Below are 23,126 nucleotides of genomic sequence, written 5' to 3' on the forward strand. Positions count from 1 at the left end.
TGCAAATAAGCAGAAGGGCCAGGGGCTGGTTGGGGAGGAAGATGGGGTAGTCATAAGGTAACAGGAAAAAGCAGAAAGAAAAGGTCCACAAAGTGTGCTTACTCCTCTTCCCCCCCAAAATGGAACACCAGTCCTCAAAGTTAATAAAGTATTGCTTCTTAAAATATTTTAATAAATGGATAAACATAACGCCAGTGCCTCATCATTTACCTCAGCATGGGAGAAAGTGAATGGTGGTGGAAATGGGGGCAGGGGCAGCCTCAGGTGGTCATCCAAGATCTAAACAAGCCATGTGCAGGTCGGGATGGCAGATGAGGGAGGACAACAGCAGCACAATCCAAGAATCTCCATCAGGGTTGATCATAACACTACAAGAGCTACCACGAAGAATTTTAAAACCTAGCTGCAACTCATGACAATTCTGTGGGGAAATACCTGCCACTGTAATTATTCTAAAAGACAATTCTCTGCAGAATACAGATCTCAGTTAAATGAACGTTACTAGAGAGGGGAAGTGGGATGGAGTACAGCCCAGCCAGATAGATGCATAAAACACCTCAAAAAACTTTGACAAGATAATCTGTTCCCCCAACACATACATCACAAAGTCCTCTCCCCTCCAGAAGGGTTTGAGGTGGGAAGGGGTATTCTCTTCAGATGCAAAATTGGTTACACCCAATTTTTTCCCTACTAACAGTGACCCTGGGGAGCCAGTTATTAATCACATTAATCACACAGGCAGGCAACTGAGGCTTCACTAGACCAGAATTCCACAACATGCTATACCAGGGTGAAAACTGAGGTTTTCCAAGTACTTGACTTCCCAATACTAAAAACTGTCTCTTATTTAGGGACAAAACATTTGTGACACTCAGAACCACACTTCAGCCTACCCTCATAAAATGATATTCTTAGGTTTTATGAGGGGAAACAGCCCTGTTGTTGAGGAGCTACCCAGGGTGGGCCCTGTAATCCGTGTAAAGAAGTTTGTGCTGCATCCTGGAGGCTAGTGAAGCACCATGAGAATTGAATTTTTAAGTCTATTTTAAAATCATCGTACAATAAAATCCCCTTTTTCCTCCTGGCGTAGAGTTCAAGGAATTTTAACATATGTAGAAATTCATGTAAGCACCACCACTATCAAGATACAGAACAGTTTCCACTGCCTAATAAATCTCCTTTATATTATTCCTTTATTGTCACAACTTTACTCACTGATCTATTTTCCATCACTATGGTTTTGTCCTTTCAAGAATGTCATAGAACATGTAACCTTTTGAGACAGGCCTCTTTAACTTAACATAATGCCTTTCATATTCTCTCAAGTTGTTGTGTGAATTAATAGTTTGCTCTGTTATATTGATGAATAGTATTCCATTGTTTGGATCCACCACTTTGTTTATCCATTCACCCACCCTAGGACCTTTGGGTGGTTTCCAGTTTCTTTGACCCATGGATTACTTAGAAGTATGTTATTTAATTTCCAATTTAATTTGGAGATTTTACTATTATTTACCTGTTATTGATTTGTAGTTTAATTCTATTGCAGTCAGAGAACACGCACTATATGATTTCAATTCTTTTTAATTGGTTAAAATTTCTTTTATGACCTAGGATATGGTCTATCTTGGTGAATGTTCCATGTATACTTGAGAAGAATGTGTATTTTGCTGCTGTTTGGTGGAGTGTACTATAAATGTCAGTTGGATTCAGTTGGTTGAAGGTACTGTTCAATATATTTTCTACAATAGATATTTCTTCAGTATCCTCTCTGATTTCCTGTCTGCTAGATTCCATCAATTACTGACACTGTAATTGTGGATTTGTTCTTTTTTTTTTTTTTCAGGTCTATCAATTTTTGCTTCTTGTGTTTTGAACCTCTGTTATTAGGAGCAAACATTTAGGATTATTATTTCCTCTTGGTGAGTTGACACTTTAATCAATATATGACATCCCTGTTATCTCTGACAATTTCTTGTTCTGAAGTCAACTCTGATGTTAATATAGCCACCCAGCTTTCTTTGGATTTTCAATAGTATGTTTTCAGCCTTTTACTTTTAACCTACCTGTATCATCATATTTGAAATGAGTTTCTGTAGGCAACATATGTTTGGGTCATGCTTTTTAAATCCATTCTTACAGTATCTGTCTTTTCATTGGTATGTTTAGACCATTTAATGTAATTATTGACATAAGTGGACTTACGCTTGCCTTTTTATTTATTTTGTTTGGACCCTGTTTTTCATTCTTATTTCCCCTTTCCTGCCTTCTTTAGGATTACTTGAATTTTTAGTATCCTATTTTAAACTTATTTATTGTTTAAACTATCTATTGCGGCTTTAACATCTCTTTGTGTATGTTTCTTTAGTAGTTGCTCTAGGGATTACAACAGATACACTTTTCACAGTCTACCTAGAATCGATATTTTACCACATCAATAGCTAGACAAAGCTCTCTGCTCCGCCATTTTCTGCCATGTGAGACCCCTAGGTCACTGAAGACACCACCAAGACCTTCACCAAATGTGTTTCCTGGACTTTGGACTTCCCAGCCTCCGAAACTGTAAGCAATAAATTTTGTTTTCTTACCAAAAAAAAAAAAAAAGCTAGCAAAAACTTCATCAGCATATTGGGCCCTTTACCCTCTCCCCTTTATGCTATTTTATCTTATGCGTTACATTGACATACATTGAAAATTTCATTAAAAATGTAATTTTTGCTTTAGATCAAATGTTTTACAAAACCCAATAGTCTAATATATTTACCCAAATATTTATCATTTCTCTTGCTCTTCCTTCATTCCTGATGTTCCAATTTCCCTTCTGGTATCATTTCATATCTATATGAAGAAACCACTTCAGCAACTCTTTTAGAAGAGGCCTGCTTGTTATGAATTTTCTTAGTTTTCCTTCATTTGAAATTGTGTTTTAAACTTACCTTCATTCTTGAAAGACATTTTCTGATGGATATTGAAGTGTGGGTTGATAATTCTTTCAACACTTAAATTGTGTCTTGTTTCCTTCTGGTTTACAGAGTTTCAAAATCATTGTTTCCCTATGCATAATACATCATTTCTCTCTGGATGCTTTAGTTTTCAGCAGTGTGATCATGATTTATCTAGTGTTCTGTTTATTTTGTTTTGTTTTTAGTTTATCCTGCCTGGTGTTCACTTATTTTCTTGAATCTATAGGTTAGCGCCGTTCACCAAACTTGGAAACTTTTCAGCCAAGATTTCTTCAAAGATCTTTTTTGGACACTGCTTTTTTCTCTCCTTCTAGGACTCCAACAGCATGTCTGATAGACCTTTTGTTATTGTCCCACAAGTCCCAGTTCATTTTTTTCCATCTTTTTTCTCACTATTGTTCACATTGCATAATTCCTATTTATCTACCTTCAAGTTTACTGACTCTTTCTTCTCATCTCTCTTGTGCTGAGTCCATCAAGCTTTTTTTTAACTTCAGTTATTGTATTTTTCAATTCTAAAATTTCCATGTTTCTTTTTTATATCTTCTATTTATTTCATGAGACTTTGTATTTTAACATTTGTTCAAAGAGCATTTGCAATTGTTCATCTGAGGGTTTTTTTTTAGCTGATTTAAAGTCTTTTGTCAGATCATTCCAACACCTATATCCTCTGGTCATTGATGTCTGTTAATTGTCTTTTTCCATACAAGTTGAAACGTTTGTGGTTCTTCATATGCCTAGTAATTTTGGAGTATATTTGACATTTTGAATCTGACATTATAAGATTGTAGGTCTTGTTTAAATTCTGTAGAAAGTGTTTATAGTTTTCAAAGCCTCTGTAGTGCTACTTGAGTCTGGTGTGTGTGTGTCACTAGGTCACCAGTCTGGAACCTAGATGGATGTAGGTTAGCTCAGTTCTCAGATTCTTTTGTATGCTAATTATGATCTGATCAACACTTGTACAGGTTGGTGGTGCACACTCAAGAGCACACAAAAATTTATGGGGTCACATTCCTGAGCACCTATCTCTCCAGTACTACCCAATTCCTGATGCTTCCCTTTCAGTCCTCTAGTGGGAAATCATTCACTTCTGCAATTGTGCCTCACCTGGAGAGAAGTGGGAAGACAGAAATAAAAAAGCAATAGTATGTGTGTCTGCTCTCTTGGGGCTACAGCTCCGTCAAATAGAGATGATGGGTCTCCTTCCTGAGACTGTTGGTTCCTGAAGGCTCCCATTGCTACCACTGCATGATTTCCTAGGGGCTGGAGTGTGAGAGAAGAGAAATAAAGGGAAAAAATGGGTTTTTCCTCTCTCTCTGTTTTAGGAATTCCCTCTCCCACTTCTCAAGCCAGAACTAGAGGGCTTCTCCTAGAGCTCTACATTTGTACCACAGAGCTCACTTCCAGGTTTTGGACTGGATTAAGTTCAACCCAGGAAATCCCAGAGGAAAAAAACGTAGGAAACTCACCACTGGTTTCTAGTTTCTTCAAATTCTGGTGTTGTTCTTTAATCTGCTTGCTGTCTACTTTTCAGAATTCTCAAATAGCTCTGCCATGAATTCTGTCCAGGTTTTATGAATGTGTCAGTGGGAGGCAAAGGTTGGCAGATGCTTAACCATTTTACCCAGAACCGTAATCCTAAAATTGAGTTTTAAATAACTCATTGTGGTGGTCGCATGAAAGGTGAATTTGAAGGGAAAAAGACAGGGTAGGGAGATCAGTTTGGAAACTACTATAATAATCCAGGCAATAGATGAGATCTTAAATCTGGATGGTGGTAGGAGAGACTATGATGAGCATGCCAGTTCAAGAAATATTTGGGAGGTAAAATTGACAAGATTTAATGAGGTTGCCCTCTTATAAGTCCATAATTGAAACATGTAAGTCTGAGACATGAAAGCAAGGCTTAAAATTAGGGACAGAAGGTAAAAAATCAGTATGATTGATTGATCTGTTGCTAAGGAGAGAAAAGAGTCTAGATGAATTCCTTAGTGCCTGGTTTGGGTGACCGGGTGGACAATGACTGAGATAGAACCACGTTAGGAGGAAAAAAATTGGGTTTTGGACATGTTCCATTCAAGGTAACTGTGAAACATTCAGATGGATATGGCCAACAGAAGGTAAATATAAGTCAGAACCTAGGCCCACAGGTTTGAGCTGAAGACCAAGTCTCAAAAGTCAATGGTCTGGAGGTAATTGAAGCTATGGGAATAGCTGAGATCACCCATGGAAATAAACCAAGGGGGCAAAGCTGAAAAGCAAGGAAATACCAACTTTTGAGAGGCAGAAGGTAGAAGAACAGCCTACAAAGAAGATAGAAAAGGATGGTCAGAAAGATGAGAAAACCAGAAAAATCCAGTGGCCCAGAAACCAAGAGACTAGAGAATGCCAAGAAGAAATGAAAGGACATCAGTGTCAAAGGTAGCAAAAGGGGCCCAGGGACATAAAAGCTGAAAGCTGTCTACTGGATTTGACAACCAGAAAATAATCAATGGCCTCTGTAAAAGGCACATCAATGAAGTGGTAGAGGACAAAAGCTAGACTACAGTGGTTTAAGGATTGAATGGAAAATGAGTAAACGGAGACAGTAAATCTGTGTACTTTTAAAAGAAGTTTAGTAAGAAAAGATGAACTGGACAGCAGGTAGGAGGGAAATGCAGATAGAGTTTTACTTTGCTTTGGTTTTCATTTTGTGTGGGTGTGGCAAGAGAGTTTGAGCATATTTTTAAGCTAGAAGTGACTAGAAAAGAGGAAGAGAATAAAGGTGCAGGATATGAAGGCAGGGAAAAGCAAGAAGACTTAGAAAAGTAAGGAAAATTGATGAAGAAAAGTCCCAAGGTAGATGAGTTGCCTTGAATAGGAGGTGGGTCAGTCCATCCTCTAAGACAGAAAATATAGATACTTGAGATAGGTGCAGAGGTAAAACATATGTTCATAGGGAATGAAGTAAGAAATTGAAAGTAACCCAAGACTGATGGCTCCATCAAAAAATAAAATACTTAAGAATAAAGATAGCAAAATATAAAATCTATATTCTACAAAACATTGCTGAAAAGAATTAAAGATTTAATAAAAGGAAAGACATCTCATGTTCACAGATTGGAAGATTTCTCCCCAAATTGACCTACAAATTTGACACAATCCCTATCAAAATCTCAGCTGACTTTCATTTCAGAGATTGACAAGCTGATGCTAAAATTCATATGGAAATGCAAGAAACCCAGAATAAGCAAAATAATATTGAAGAGAAAAAAATTGTAGGGTTCACATTTCCTTTGTGTGTGAAGATAAATATGAAGATTTAATTACCTTATACCATACACTGATGCACACACCCCTTTCAGTCTCTCCTTGTATCTGATTGAACATATTTGCATGAATGGCCTTGGCTGAACCAAGAAATATCCCTATGACTGTTTCCATTTTTTATACAATCATTTGTTTTACCTGAAGCTAATGATTACCTCTTTTCAAAAATTTAACTTAGTTTTCTATGTACCTACTGCAATTTTTCTTCAATTGCTCTGACACATCTATTAAATACTTATCCATATTTCCCAAGTTTTTTTTTTTTTTTTTGGAAGATGACTTCTAAGATTTTTTTTTTATTTTAACTTCTCAGTATACATTGTAGTTGATTTTTGTGTCCCTTTACCTGTTCCTCTTTTCCCCTTCCTTCTCTCCCCCCCGCCACTACACCATATCTGTTCACTTAAGTTCAAGGAATTGCTGTGATTGTTGTGTCTTCTTCCCCCCACCCTTTATTTGTATATTTATTTTTAGCTCTCACAAATAAGTGAGAACATGTTGGTATTTCTTTCTGTGCCTGACTTGTTTCACTTAACTTTCTCTAAGTCCATCCATGTTGTTGCGAATAGTAGTATTTCATTCTTTTATAGTAGAGTAGTATTCCATTGTGTAGATATACCACAGTTTCCTTACCCACTCATCTGATGACGGACATTTGGGCTGGTTCCAACTCTTGACTATTGTAAATAGTGCTGCAATAAACATGGGAGTACAGGTATCCCTTTGGCACGATGATTTCCATTCCTCTGGGTATATTCCCAGCAGTGGAATAGCTGGGTCATATGGTAGATCTGTAATTGTTTGAGGAACCTACATACCATTTTCCATAAAGACTGCACCATTTTGCACTCCCACCAGTGTCAGAGTTCTTTTTTCTCCACACCTCGCCAGCATTTATCATTCTCAGTCTTTTGGATATTAGCCATCCTAACTGGAGTGAGATGGTATCTCAAAGTGGTTTTGATTTGCATTTCCCAAATGCTGAGTGATGTTGAGCATTTTATCATGTGTCTGTTGGCCATTCATATATCTTCCTTTGAGAAATGCCTATTCAGCTCCTTTGCCCATTTTCTAATTGGGTTGTTTTTGGCCGTAAAGTTGTTTGAGCTCCTTGTATATTCTGGATATTAATCCTTTGTCAGATGTATATTTTGCAAATACTTTCTCCCACTCTGTTGGTTGCCTTTTCATCCTTGATTGTTTCTTTTGCTGTGCAGAAGCTTTGTAGTTTGATATAATCCCATTTGTTTATTTTTCCTTTGGTTGCCTGTGCTTTTGGGGTCATATTCATGTAGTCTGTACCCACTCCTACTTCCTAGGGTGTTTCCCCTATGTTTTCTTTAAGGAGTTTTAACATTTCCTGATTTTAAAACTTACCTGCAGAGCTATAATAATACAATTTTTGTCAATTAAAAAAATCTTAAAAGAAAACATTATGGTACTGGCATAAGGATAGACATCATATAGGTAAATGGAATAGAACTGAAAATCCAGAAATGAGATTTCATATTTACAGTTGATTTTCAACAACAGTGTCAAAATAATTAAGTGGGGGAAAATAGAGTTTTCCAGTAAATGATGCTGGGACTATAAACATGTAAAAGAATGAAGTTGAACTCCCTACCTCACATCATGCACAAAAATTAACTCAAAATAGATTTAAAACCTAAATGTAAAGGCTAAAAGTATAAAACTTAGAAGAAAACACAAAGATAAATCTCTACAAACTTGGATTAGGCAATGGTTTCTTAGCTATGACACCAAAAGTAAAAAATGTCCAAAAAACAGATATATTAGACTTGATCAAAATTAAAATTTTTTCTGCTTCAAATAACATCACGAAGAAAGTAAAAAGGCAATTCGTATAATCAGAGAGAATATTTGCAAATCATATATATCCAGAATATATAAAGAACTCTTACCACTCAATAATAAAGACACAAATAACCCAATTAAAAACAGACAATAGATTTAGTTAGATATTTCTCCAAAGAGGACACACAAATGGCTAATAAGCACATAAAAACATACTCATCATTAACTGTTAGGGAAATGCAAATCAAAATCACAATAAGATACCATTTCACACTCACTAGGATGGCTATAATGATTTTTTTTTAAAAGATAACAAGTATTAGAGAATTTGGAACCCTCATACACTACTGATGGGAATGTAAAATGATGCAGCCATGTTGGAAAATAGTCTGTCAGTTCTTCAAATGGTTAAACAGTTACCATACAACCCAGCAATTCCACTCCCAAGTATACACCCAAGGGAAGTGAAAATAAAACATGTCCACACAAAAACTTGTATATGAATGTTCATAGCAGAATTATTCACAGTAGCCAAAAAGTGGAAACAACCCAAATTTCCACCAAATGATGACTGGATAAACAAACTGTATATATGTCCATACAATGGAAAATTATTTGGCAATCCAAGGAAATTAAGTACTGATACATGCTACAACATAAATGAACCTTGAAAACACTATGCTAAGTGAAAGAAGCCAGACACAAAAGACCACACACTGTATGATTCAATTTATATGAAATGTCCAAAATCCATAGAGACAGAAAATAAATTAGCGGTTGCTTAGGTCTTGCACGGGTCGGAGATGAGGGATGGACACTGACTGCTAATAGGTCTGGAGTTTCTTTTGGGAATGAAAATGTTCCAAAATTAGATTGCAGTGATGTATGTACAACTCTGTGAATATACTAAAAACCACTGAATTTTACACTTCAAACGGGTGAACTGTAGGGTGAATTATATCTTAATACAATTGTTAAAATACATAAGGTTACAAAGGAAACCAGTTAATTGAACTAAAGTCATCAAAATACAAAAACAAATTTCATAAAGAAATAGATGTGCTTCTTTAATAAGGCACTAAATAACAATATCCAATTCTAATAGCTATTTTAATTTTGAAGTAGTGATGAGTATTATAAAATAAATTTAAAGGCATTTGCAACAACAACAAAAATAATGGTTTCATCAACATCCCCAAAAACGGTAGTGGAAAAAAGGGGGGAAATAATTCAACTGGTTAATCATTTCCCCTGTTGTGAAGCTCCAGAATTGAAAAGCACAGTACAAGACACTTTTTTGTGAAGCTGGAGAGTTGCAAGTCGGCTTCCAGCCCAGTGCTTTTAGCACATTTATGCAAAGTTGTCTGTGTTGATGGAATTACTGCCAAGCAGGTTGGACCTCTCTGGCTGTACCCTTTGTTCATGTTGCAACCAGTGGAACAAGAAAGGAGGCAACCAAATAATGTGTGGTCTCCAAGGCAAAGCAAGTTGGGAAAATGGAAAACTGATTCAAAGGGAAATAAAGCATTGAGACACCTAAGGGTTTGGCATGCTCACCCTCCTGTCCCCAACTCATCAGAAAAGGTGAGGTGAACAGAATAGCATGGGGAGTCTCGGGACAGAATTGGGGAGGTATTTTCCCCGTAGCTTCTTCATTTATTATACCCTCCAACAGATGTCTCCTCCCAGGACTGATATTCAAAATATTTGACAAGTGGTAACATATGGCCACAGACCTATCAGGAAAGTTGCCAGCTACAATACTAGAATAGAGTCCTGGAGGTCTCCTGCTGTGGTAGATATTGCTTGCTCAATTGTGGGGAGGTCCTAGAGGTGGGAATGAGGCAGTAGCTCTTGAACATCTGTCATGAAAAATGTTTAATTCCTTTATTAACAACTGAAATAACTGTCCCAGTACACATCATCCCAAAGATAGGATAGAAAGAAAGAGAGCAGAACTTCGTAAGGCTTTATAAACTTTGTACTCCATGAATATTCATAACCAATAAAATAAATAAATAAATAAGTGGAAGATTGGGCAAGTGGTTGATTGGGCTTGTATTCACGGGACATCTTGCTTCTCTTACAGGTAGAAATTTCTTCTCTTGGTGGAAGATAAGAGCCAAAAAGGATTTCTACACACCATTCCAAGTAGTTTTTTTTTTTTTTTTCAAATTTAGACTACAGAAAGCTGCTGAATTATGAAAGTAGGGCTACATTTGGGTTAAAATCCTGATCCCCATCTTTTCATCACAGAGGAAGAGGCAAAGAAAAGCAAGCAACCTGAAGTTGGAACTAAAGGGTATTACCCTATACTACCAGCTGCCCCAGCTCTGAACACTGAGCCCCGCCTGTAGGGTAGGGGGCTTTCTCCTTGGACTAAGTGCCACCCCCCAGGACCCTCCTTCTACAGACCCATCTATGAAATTCACACTTAGCTCAATTCCTTTTTTCACGAGAAGAAAGCCTCCAAACAGAGGAGGAAATTGGATAAGCTAGATGCTGGAGACAGCCCTTTTCTATGCAGGAAAAGAGTTTCTTGGGCTGTGCATGGGGGTCCTGAGCAAAAAGAAGGAAGGTGAGATGTAACAACAACCATTAATTTTTTTATTAAGTTTCTAGTCAAATATGATAATTTCTTCTCTTTTATAAAAACAATTTAAATATTTATAACATTATCAATTTGGGAAAATATAAACAGAGAGGAAAAGTAAAGAACAGTGATCAAATGACAAATTCAAGCATGGAATAAATATAGCCTGTTAACATGCCTGCCTGGCCCTGGTGGCTGCTGTCTGAGTACCAGGCCCTCAGCCTCACAATTAGTAGTTCAAAATCTCCTCCGGCTTCAACATGTCCAAGGGGGGGATTTTGGTGACTTCAAAGAAGACCCTGCAAAAGGAAGAGGGATATGCTCAGTGTAAAATAGGCCAGAGCCAAACAGCCATTATGGAACAAGTGAGACATAGGGACCTTGGTTCTCTATTTTGCTTTAACCCTAGAGTAGAAAAGGTAGAAAGTCTCTGAATCCTTTTCTCTTAAGAGAGGCTAGTCTAAGCTTAGTGTTTTAAAGCTTCCCCATGAATGAGCATAAATCCAACCCAACCAGGGCTTGATACTTACTGCTGAGAATACTTGGAATACACAGTCTTGAGACTACGGCAAGAATGGAAAGTCAGCAGGATGTTCAGCTGCCCGACCAAGGGGTGAAGCTCAGAGGTCTTGTAGCCACTATAATACTCCAGGGCAGGGGCCTGAAAGAAGCAGCATGAATAGTAACTTCTACTACAAGAACCATACCCTTCCCTCCATCTCTGCTATACCAAGTCTAAACTTCCCACCCACAATATAGACAGGAATGATATTCAAAACATTCCAAGACTCATCCAGAACAGATACTGACCAATTGTTACAGGGTACTATCTAGAAGAATAGGTTTAAGCCACAAACTACAAGGATGGCTATATTCATATGTACCAGTTATATATTAGCCCTGATCACAAGTGTTCATATAAGCTGAAATCCACCAAAATCCTAAGGATCAGAACTGATTTTGTAATTTACTCACTCTCAGGTCCAGAGCCAATGGCTAGGCAAACCCTAGAACAAACTTGAAGTTCCAACTCAACAGCCAGCAGGAACTTAAGGCTGTTCCTCCCCTGTGGCTCTAACAGATATCATTCCATATATTCATTTTCTCATTCAACTCTAAGGATGCCTATCATGGGGCAGAAGCAATACAGCAATGTTTAAGAGCAAAGGTTGTGGAAGCAGAATGCTTCAGATCGAATTCCAGCTCCACCAACAGCATGGCCTTAAGCCAGTTATTTAGCCTCTTGGTTAAATATGCCAAATGGAGATCATTACAGTAATTCCATCATAGAGTTAAATAACTGTGTATATATCTCACATAGAATAGAGTCTAGCACAGAGTAAGTACCCAAACAATGCTAGCTAGATTAACATTAGCAAGCCCTATGTTGGAGGCTGGGAATACAAAGATGAATAAGGCACCTGCCCTTGAGGAGTCTGTAGTCCAGTGGAGGAGACAGACATGCAAACAGAGAGTTACAAAACATGTGGGAAGTGCTATGATGGAAGTGAGCATGGAAAGCAGCAGGACCCATGAACTCCAGCTGAGAGTGTCACAGAAAACTTCAGAGGAGGAGAAGTCTGCAGTGGATGTTGAAAGTCAAGTGGGAGCTCAGCAGGCAGAGAAAGGAAGAGGATTTATTCTATAATCCAGTGGTTTTCTAAAAATGTCAAATTATTTTCCCTGCACTCCTTTTCTTGCAAGTATCTTATCTGGAAGCCCAAATATCTTACCCAGAAGTGGGGGTAGGGGCTAAGAAACCCACCAATTTGGATCCCTTTACCTTTTACATAGCCCCTGAGACACTTCTGCAGGAAACCCAGGGCTCCCCAAATACTGTTTGGAAACCAATGCCACAGTCAAAGGGCGGTCACCGGCATGCTGAGCAGGAGAGTAACACACTAGGGTAACACAGTATATTGGGTCTGTTAAATTAAGATTAAACAGCCCCACTGCCACTTTGTCAGTTTGGGCCCTCAATGCTTTACCTTGACTGTTACAACAGCCTTCTTGCTGGTGTTCCCACTTGTATACATTCTCTCATCTAATATACCTTCTATACTGCTGTGCTAGTACTATTTCCAAAATACAAACAGGAGTATGTCACTTCCCTGCCCCCCCCAAAAAAAACCTTCAATGCCTTAGTATAAAGTGAGTCTCTCAGTATAGCATATAAGATCCTTTCATAATCTGACCACAACTTGCCATTCTGGTCTCTTCTCTCACCACTCCCTATTTTTTTTTTTTTTTTTTTTGTCGTTTTTTCGTGACCGGCACTCAGCCAGTGAGTGCACCGGTCAGTCCTATATAGGATCCGAACCCGCGGCGGGAGGGCGGGAGCGTCGCCGCGCTCCCAGCGCAGCACTCTACCAAGTGCGCCACGGGCTCGGCCCACCACTCCCTATTAATATTCCCTCTGCTCTATCCATAGGAGATGTCTTATTCTGCCCCAAACACATCATTCTCCTTCCTTAGTGCTTTCATGTCTTTTTGATTATTGCTCTTTCTACCCAGAATATCTGCTCTCACAAATTCCTACTCATCTTTCAAGACCTAACTCAAAAGTCACCTTTTCTGTGAAGCTTCCTTATCTATAGGAAAAGCAGTATACATAACACAGAGGACTGTGGAGCCAGACTACCCAAGTTCAGATTAGGGATATTAGCCAATATTCACGGTTTAGCCACCAAGTGTTAAAACACTGAAATATTTCTATCCTAATTGGCGTACAGTTTGCTGCGCTGGACCCCTCAAATGTCTCCCTGGAGACCCACTGGACTTCTGCAGGATGCAAGGGACAAAGCCTGGCTCAGCATGGGGCCTCCAAGACCAGAGCTCCAGAGATATGGCCACACCCATTCTGATTATACAGTAGGTTTGGATTTGGAACACCACTCCTAGTTCCCAAAGCCTAGCTCCACCTCTCATTAGCTGTGTAAACATGAGAAGTTATTTCTTATCTGTAAAATAATGATAATACTATTGATCGTGTAGGGTTGTTGTGAAGATTAAATGAATTAATACACAAAGTGCTTCGGTCACTGTCTAAGCACTCAATAAATGCTAGCCATTATTACTCTATTTTTTTCATCATTATCACTACCATTTATTGAATACTTTCTCTGTCCCAAGAAATTACAATATGACTTGTCCAAGTTCACAACTGTTTATGCAGTTCTTTCTCAGCACACAGAGGTTTTCCTATCAGTAGTGGCTCTAGGATTTCTGGGTAGGTGGGGCTTAGGAGCAACTGGGCAGGGAGGCTGCATTTGCAAGCATACTCTTTCTACTTCGATTGCATGTTACACATCAGTAAGAACTCAAAGTTCTCTAAAGTTGCTTTTCTGCACAACTTTTCATAAAAGTGAGAAAGTATCAAATATGAATTTTAATTGCACTGGGGTAGAAGGCTTTGGAGGCCTTCCTCTTCAGAGGAGAGCACTATAGTCATGCCAATGAGTGCCCCATTACATACATGGACAGTTGCTTATACTACCCTGTTCTCTGGGTCAGTGTTTTTCAAACCCTCTTCCAATGAGCTTCTTCAGGTGCCAACTTTGCTGAGGGGACTGCAAGGGGCAGGGGTGGAACGGGGCAGGGATAAGTAGTAGGCCCACCACCCCCCACCATCCCCATGACAACCAGAATAACTTCACATTAATCTGTTTTGTAATATTGGACTTACAGGTAAGCTTTCTTTGGAACAAAAGGTACTGTGACTAAGAAAAATGAAACAAAATATTTCAAAACTATTGCTGCAGAAAACTTGCCCCTAAACTGTCCAGGTGTTAAAGAATTCCTAACTGTGGGTACCTGACAGTTTTGTCACCAAGAGCTTCCCACAACAGCTCTCATTTACACCTTCCCCTTCAGCCAACCCTGTGCTTTTGAATCCCTCCCACAAGTGTTTACCCAATGTCCGAGCTTCTTCATGTAGAGGGCCAGGAGCAAGGAACCAGCAGCTAGCTTGGAAGCCCTTTCCTGAATATAGTCGTACTCCTGCAGGGTCATCTCGCAGATGAAGCGGGACAAGGTCAGTGTCTTCATGCTGGCACGGACACACTAAAGGCAATAAGAAGACTGGTACAGCAATCAAATCAGAAAACTGGCACCAAGCAGAAGACTCCCTCTCCATTTATCTCACCGCAAGCCTAAATGGATCTCTGCTTGAGTAGTGTGCCTCTCCTGCCACCATGACTCTCCCTAAGGTCCCTACCCACATAACCACAGACTCGTCAGGGAAAATTCTGAAATTAGCAGGGAAATTTGCCACCTTTAGGGTTTTTTTTACCGAATTATCAAGTGTGTTGGTGGTACCCTCCCACCTCCCCTTCATGTTCAAGTCATTCTTTGAAGAGCTGAAGTCCCCAACTGTGAGTTTGTTATACCTGGCTCCACCCTAGAAGGTGGTCCGTGATCCAAAATAACCCCTTCCCTTTTCTTATCTGAGCTTTAAAAATATATATAAAATATATATAAATAAAAAAATATATAAAATATATATAATATATATATAATATATATAAATAACAAAATATATATAATATATATAAATAACAAAATATATATAATATATATAACAAAAATATATAATATATATAAATTAAAAAAATATATAATATATATAAATTAAAAAATATATAATATATATAAAAATATATATAATATATATAATAAAATATATATAGTATATATAATAAAAAAATATATAATATATATAATGTATATATATTATGTGTATATATAACCTATAACACACAAAAAGAAAAGTACACAACACACACTTGTAGAATACAAATGATTATAACGTGACCTTTCCTATAACAATACCAAAACAAAAAGAACATTGCCAGCATTCCCCCAAAACTTCCCATGTGTCCCTTCCTAATCAAAGAATCTTTTCCCCCCCCTTACTCTGCCCTCACCTCAAAACCTTATAGGCACACCATGAAAATCTGCAACTTGCCCCATCCCCTTGTACTTTATAAAGATTGACAACTTTTAACCTAGGAGGTTGGACCGAAGGAGAAAATTCTCCTGTCCCCAGTCATCACTTTCCCTTTCCTACTATGCAGGTAGCCACTCTGAGTAAAGAGGGAACTAACCCTGCAGTGGAAGAATGAAGATGTGCCACTTCCCTCTTACCCTAGCATATCTGCACAGAAAGTGGTACGCGGTGGGAATGTTGATGTCAAATTTGAGGGTTTTCAGGATGCCGATTTCCAGGGTGAGCATCTCATGTCGCTGATAAGTACCATCACAGATGTACAGGAAGTCATCCACACAAGGTTCACAGGGTTCCTATGAGTGAAGAGGAAGGAGAGACAGGCACAACAAGGCAGACAGCCCTCTCCTCTCTGCTTAGAGATGACAGGCAGAGGAGGAAAGAGGTAAAAGATAAAAGGCAACACACTTCCTGGCATACACCCGCAGAGTAGCTCTGAGAGCCAGCTTCTGGTTGATCTGGATGGCTCATCAGAAAAACAAAACCAGAGAAAGGAGAGGAGAGGCCTGCCCCAAAACTGTACTACCACCACAGAGAGCATAGGGCCTTGTGAGGTAGATTCTCACAGTGCCAAAAGCAACGTAATAGGGCACAGGGCTCAGAAGCAGCAATCTGCCCTACTGATGAGTAAGAATCAGGAATGGGAAATCTAAGGCCTGCTCTGGAGGAGGGAGAGAAGCAGCCCACAGAAAGGGGAGCTAGAGATAGAAAATAAGCCCACACTTTGTGTCCTAGTCTAAGTACTGAGTAAGGATGTTTGGGAGGGGGTACCACCAAGGTACCAGGCAGTAGGAGAGAGCAGGGAGAGGCAGACAGGTACAGAGAGAGCCTAACAGAGACAAAGGTCTGCAGGTGGGGGAGAATGTGCGCATGTGCATGGGGCCTGGACAAGAAAGGTCCAGGCCAGGCTAAAGGTGAAAGGAACCACTGTCCTGGGTGTGACTTCCCATGCTCTGCCCTATGGAGACTGAATCTTGGTTTTGAAGAGACGATAAAAAGGCAGGAAGACCCCTGACTCTTTTCCCTACCTGCAGCTCACTGTCCACCTTATCCTTCTTCCCACACCTTTCTCTCTCACTCCATTTTCAGATCACAGACTGGACTAACCCTTTGGTGTTGCAAACAAGGAAACTGAGGCCCAGAGAAAAGAAGTAGCTTGTTTAGATTCATACAGCAAGCCAGTGTGGCAATACCAGGGCAAGAACCTCTCCCTTCCACTGCTCTACTCACAAGCCACTCCTTCCTTTCTTCTCTCTTCATCACATCTCCTCACTTCTCCTTATAAAAAAGTCTCTCTGTACTTAATTCTGTGAAGGGGAAACATCCCTCCTCCACAGGACTTAGTAGGAACCCTCTGTCCTGGCCACCAGAGGAGGGGTGCTCCTGGTTCCAAGATTTGCTATGAAGTACCCTTCCCTCTCTTTCTCTATTTCCTCTACTCTCCCTTCCCCTTTCTGTTCATCAGGGACATTCTTAACAGGGGGTTATTAAGCATACGGTATCTCCTCAAGCCACAGGTCAAGCCTACAAAAGAGAGGGAGAAGAAGGGAGAGAGCCAGGGAGGTAAAGAAGGAGAAAGTGACATGGGGACGGGGCGGTGAGGGAGAGAGCTGGGCTAGTGAGGAAGGGCAGGAAGGAGAGACAGAGGAAAGGACTAAGGGATGGAGGGAGCGAGTGGGAAGGGAGGCAGGGGTCAACAGACTAGGGAGGGAGGGAAGAAGAAAGGGCGTGAGCCTGGGCTAGCAAGGAAGGCAGTTAGGTGGGGACGTGGCAATCTGGGGAGTGGGAGAAAGAGGGGGTGGTGAGGGAGGGGCAAGCCAGGGAGAAAGAAAAGGAGGGACGGAAGGAGGAAGGGAAGGAGCACAAAAACCAAAAAAAACCAACCCCACAGTTCCAAAGTTCTCTGAACTCCTTAGTAAAAGTTGGTACTTCTCTGCACCCAAACTCTAAGGTTTTGCGCAACTAGCATAGTTGAAGGAAAAATGAGAGTTGAACAAGATCAGTTAGCACCTAGTAAGGGGAAAAGAATCAAAGTAGTTAGTTAGATGGATTATGGTCATGAAGAAAAGGCCAGCTATTCACTTCAATACTGCTACTTCAAAAATAACTATTTTATCTGGACCACTTAGACTCACTACCATCTATACTAAGCCATTTTCCCTGAAATGTCTCCACACCCTAGTTTAGAAATGCTTTGTTGTATATGCAGATCAAGACTCCAGTAGATGGGGATGGAGTTGGCAGAACAAGGGTGGAGGACAGAGAATCATGGACCAGAAGGAAGCTTTCAAAACAACTACTCATTTAATTAGGCACATGTCCACATATACACATCTTCAAAGAAGAAATGGAAGAACCTTGCTGATACCAGGAAACAAATATACCACCATGGCCAACCAACACCAGCTTCCCTGCTTTTGGAAGACAGGCAAAAAATCTGGTAGGAAAAAATTATTTGTATGTATATACATATGTATATAACTGTATACACACATAGTCACACATATACACAAATATATATGTATGTGTTTATATATGTATGTATATATAAATTTATATATTCACTTACTGGTTTAGTAGAAATCTGATTAGAAATTCTCTCTAGGACTTAGGGACTCAGGCTCACCTCAAATTTTGCTGCAATCAGAAAGGCAGTGGAACCAAGAAGTTGTAGCTGATCTTTCTTGCATACTACCTCCATTAGGTAGTGATCCACCAGCTTCACTGCCAAGTACAGGGTCTCATGACTCATCTCAAAGCTCATCTGGAGAAGTACACAAACAAGGCAGAAATATGCATATTTTTCAGCTCCACAGCCACCTCCAGATAGATCTAGCTACCTGGACTGTCTGCAGCATCAAGGACAGTGGAGCTCCCAGACCTGACCAGCTGGGACCCAGCTAGGAATGTGAAAACTGCTTCAGCTAAGTGCCTGCATATATCTCCCACGCCTTTGATAATCCTGGCATTATCTATCCTTACACATTTGAGTACATAACAAGTCTTACAAACCAGAAAGTGATGCTCTGCCATCTGAGCACCTTGAGTGGACATACCCTCTCCACTTGATCTCCAATATTTAGATGCTTGCTCTCTCCATTTGCTACTAACTTGTACAGTGAACTCCCAAAAGGGATAGTGTTTATTTAGCTCTGAAATACGGAGATTTGTTTTAGTTTATTTCTTAATTTATCATCCCAACTAGATATACTATTAAAATACTATCAATTAGGAGCAAGTACCAATAGCACCATTTGGGAGTAAGCTGAGGGACTGGAGAAGCCACAGTGAGATTAACCCTCTTCCTTCCTTTTTCTTATTTATCCTTGTCTTGCCTTCACCAGCTCGAACAAACAACTCCTGTAGCCATACTCTCAGGGTTTGTGATGGCTCATTTGGCACCTTTGTGCAAATAAGAAAGACAGTGCCTTTGTTAGGTGAATACAGCTCTGCAAGCACATGTCTTATCAAGTATACAATGCCTTTATATAAATTACAAAAGATGCCCCTGCCACATGGCACATCAGTCCCACAGCCAGAATGTACAGCTTGATAAACAAAGTGGATTCCACTGGCTACTTTTGCCTTTACTGCAGGCCTTCCTTGTGCAGTCACAATTTGCCCAGCTGCACACAGGGGTCCTACCCAATCCTCAGTGATCCTTCTTCCTCATAACCCCTCAGGTTTTTAAGATTCAAGAATGATGAAATTTGATGCATGAATACTCTCTAACATTTCCACCAAAATGTTTAGTTCCTGCCACACAAACCTAATACCACCCAGTCTCTCTCTGAATATTTTTGACAGAAAATTCTTTCTGTGAAAGATAGTCACACAAGGTTCCCCATTCAGAATTAGGCTTAACTCAGTGAAAGAAAGTGCAATTATATTGAGTGGAATCACCCTCCCTGTAAGCTTCACTTCATTGGGCTTTTGTTTTTATTTTAACTTCTGAATCCTTGTCTCTTCCTTATTTTCCACATGATGCTGTAAGAGTATTAATATAGACATATATACATTAAAAAATTTCATCATTAAAAAAATGAGGCAATTTTGGGGGAATGAGCATCTTGATGATCCTGGCAGAAACTCAGAAGGACAAAAGTCTGGCAAATGTGTCCAGCACTGGAAGCAACATTAGTGACAAATCTCCCACCTGCCAGCTCCTCACATGGTCATGTCCCCATGCACAACAATTGGAATCTCCAATTTCAAGCTCTTTTATCCCACCATCCAAAACCAAACTCATCAACTGCCTCACCCCACAAGGGTTCCCTAGTGTGATTCGCAGTAAAGATATCAGCAAATCTCTGCTCTGAATCTGGAGTCCCCCTTAGAATCCAGGACATTAAGACCACTTGATGGTCACATGGTTGTGGGGGTCACATCCTGAGACAGGAGGGTCATTCTCAGGCAATGATGTGGGCACTGGCTCCTGTACATACACTGCACTCCATTTTAGAGGGGCCACCTCTATCAGGCCATCTGTGTGGCTGTCATGAAATTCCATCCTATAGCCACTGTGCTTTTGTAGGGCTGTAGTTTCTCCTGAAAAAGGGAGTAGTTCTTTACTGTGGGCCTCTTTTTGTACAGATTACTCTTATTGACTGGAACCTAGATGACTAAAAAAGTAAGTCAATGAGAAGCACTGGAGAAATATATATATATTTGCATGACCAAATGATTATCAGAAGATGGTTGAATACAACAGTTCAGCAATACACACGTTAAGTTTCTGAATAACAGAAATACCAGGAAACAATTCTTACTGTTTCTGGAATATGAACTTCGATCTTCTCAGAAATCTATTTGTATTAGCTTCCTATTGCTGTTGTAATAAATTATCACAAATTTAGTGGCTTAAAACAACGTAAGTTCATTATCTTACAGATCTGGAGGTCAGAAGTCCAAAATGGGTCTCACTGAGCTAAAAATCAAGGTGTCCACAGAGCTGTATTCCTTTCTGGAGGTTCTAGTAAATAACCCATTTCTTGCTTTTTCTAGCTTCTAGAGGCAGCCCACGTTTCTCAGTTTGTGGCCCCTTCCACCTTCAAAGCCAACAGTAGCCGACCAAGTCTTTCTCACATTACATCACCCTCTGCCTCCCTCTTCCACATTTAAGGACCCTTGCAATTATATTTGGCCCACTCAGATAACCTATGATGATTGCCTTATCTTAAATTCAACTGATCAGTAACCTTAATTCCATATGCTACCTTAGTTCCCCTTTACCATGTAAGGTAATATATTCATAGGTTCTAGGGATTAGGATGTGGACATTTTATTCTGCCTACCACACTGTCCAAAGGAATATCATGAGAAAGGGATGGGAAGAGCTCATGCAGATGAAAGGTAATGACTACCACCTTAAGTATTATGAAACTGAAGTCAGGTAATTTAAAAAAATAAAATGAAAGAAGGTAGGAACAGAAGGCAGTTCTCTGAGGATAATGCCTCTTTGAGCAAATGACACAACCAGTGCTTGTTTAGTCTCCTTCCAGTACCTCACATAGGCACTTGGCCATCCATGCGTGCATGTTGGTATCAAATGGTAACATCTAAATGTGTGGATAATATCTGAATGAATGGTTGAAATCTGGAGTCAATAAATACTTAAGTCAGCAGTTGTGTCAGTCATAGAAATCTTCCTTCCTTGAATGTAAGACGATACGCTTCTAACATAATTCTACCACTTGGAACTACATGGAACAAGTCTAATCCTTCCTGTGAAAGCCCTTCAGCTACTGAAGACAGTTATTATATCTCCTATAAATCTTCCCCACTCTAGACCAAATAACTTGACTTCCTGTAAATATTTTTCACATGATATGGGTTTCAGTCCCCTCAGCATCAGGCTCTATATGTGCCAATTTGAGAAGACTAGCAGTGCTACAACATTAGCAGCTACAAGAAATGCGGACAAGAAGCCCCTTAACACAGTAGGGGAGAGTCTCCCTCACCCTCCCTCCTGACTGCCTCTGGCTACAATGCTCTTCCAATTCTTCATAAAGAATTATTCTTCTTATCTGGAGATGGGTAAGAACAAACAAAAGGGAAGTGATAAATAAATCAAAACTATAGAATATATAAAGATTATTCTTAGTCTTGTACTAGGAGACAAATCTGGCAAAACCCATTTCAAATTCCAAAACTCAAAGACCATCTTCTATAAAGATGAGTAGAGAAAATGAACCAGATATAGGAAAAAGAATAAGTAATTTATAAAGGAGAAACATTCTGAGGAATCAGAGCAAGTGCCTATGAAACCTTTTTATTCCAAGGAACTGGAATAAACTTTTAAAAAGTATACTCTCAACAAGATCTGCAAGGATATCGAATCTATGAAAAAAACACTCTGGGATCCAGAAAGACTAATTTCTTATGAAAAATAAATTACTTAATTAAAATATATGTAATAGAGGCAGTGAACAGCATGTTAGATACTGCCAATAACCAAATCAATTATTCCAAAAGCTACTTTAAGAAATTCTCCCAGAACTGACAGGTAAAAAGAAAGTTGAAGATAATGAACAAAAACTTGAGACATCTGTGTAGAGATACACACACACACACACACACCAAAAAAAAAAAAAAAAAAGAAGAAGAAGAGAAAAGGCACAAGGGTAATAATATCGAAGAAATAACAAAAATTTCAAGATGGTGGAATAGACGGTCCACAGCGTCACTCTCTCCCACAAATCAACCAAATTTACAACTATAAAGGTGTAGCATCAGCCAGGCCAGGGCTGCTGGAGCTTGCGGGAAGAGGAGGAGAGACCTACAGAGTTCATGAGGGCGGGGGAGACTATGATGAGAGAAAGAAAAAGCTGCTCTGAGCATTTCAGGCTGTGGCTGCTTTAAGGCTCGAGTTGCTGAGTGCATGGAGCAGGAGCCAGCAGAAGCCTCGCTGTGCCCTTCAGATGGAGTTGCTTGGAGGCAGCAAGAGAGAAGAGGGCCTTGGCGGCCCCCAGGACAGCAAGACCACTAATAGGGTTCACGTGGACCCACGCAGGAGAGAGGAGCCACAACAGCTGAAAAAGGGGAGCCATGCAGAGGCTGGTGAGTCATTGCAAGGGACAGGTGCAGGGCCCATCCCGTGGGAAGTGTTTGGAGCATGGGTGGTTGGGGAGACGTGCCCACTAGGGGAACACTGGGACACAGCAAGGACAGCTGATCTGCCCCCCAATCAGCACAGGACCACTCAGAGGAGACTGGTCAGGAATGCAGAATTGCATGGGGTGCAGTTTGATGAAAAAACTCAGGCCCAGATCAGAGATTGTACAGAACACAGATCCACCGGGTCTCTGAAGAGCCGGAAGTACCTATAAGGTCAACCATTAAATCCTGAGCAGCACAAAAAGCCTTCCCTAGGGAAACGGCAGCAAAGTAGCAATTTAGACAACCACACAGCTCGAGTACTGGTTCCCACATGATGTTCTCC

General features: G+C 39.9%; 1 protein-coding gene across 3 annotated transcripts in view; it reads right to left on the reverse strand.

Moving 5' to 3' along the window:
* Positions 1-10,774: 10,774 nt before the first annotated feature.
* Positions 10,775-23,126, reverse strand: part of CCNB3 (cyclin B3) — a 65,619-nt gene continuing 53,267 nt past the window's right edge. For all 3 annotated transcript variants that reach the window (XM_063083737.1, XM_063083738.1, XM_063083736.1), the window contains exons 8-12: positions 18,312-18,449; positions 15,826-15,981; positions 14,593-14,742; positions 11,211-11,341; positions 10,775-10,979 (exon numbers count right to left, since the gene is read on the reverse strand). In XM_063083737.1, coding sequence (XP_062939807.1) covers positions 10,910-10,979; positions 11,211-11,341; positions 14,593-14,742; positions 15,826-15,981; positions 18,312-18,449 — 645 coding nt within the window. In that variant the 3' untranslated portion in view covers positions 10,775-10,909. The remainder of the gene's footprint in view (positions 10,980-11,210; positions 11,342-14,592; positions 14,743-15,825; positions 15,982-18,311; positions 18,450-23,126) is intronic.

This window comes from Cynocephalus volans, chromosome X, assembly GCF_027409185.1.
Source record: "Cynocephalus volans isolate mCynVol1 chromosome X, mCynVol1.pri, whole genome shotgun sequence".
In the NCBI taxonomy this organism is placed as follows: Eukaryota; Metazoa; Chordata; class Mammalia; order Dermoptera; family Cynocephalidae; genus Cynocephalus; species Cynocephalus volans.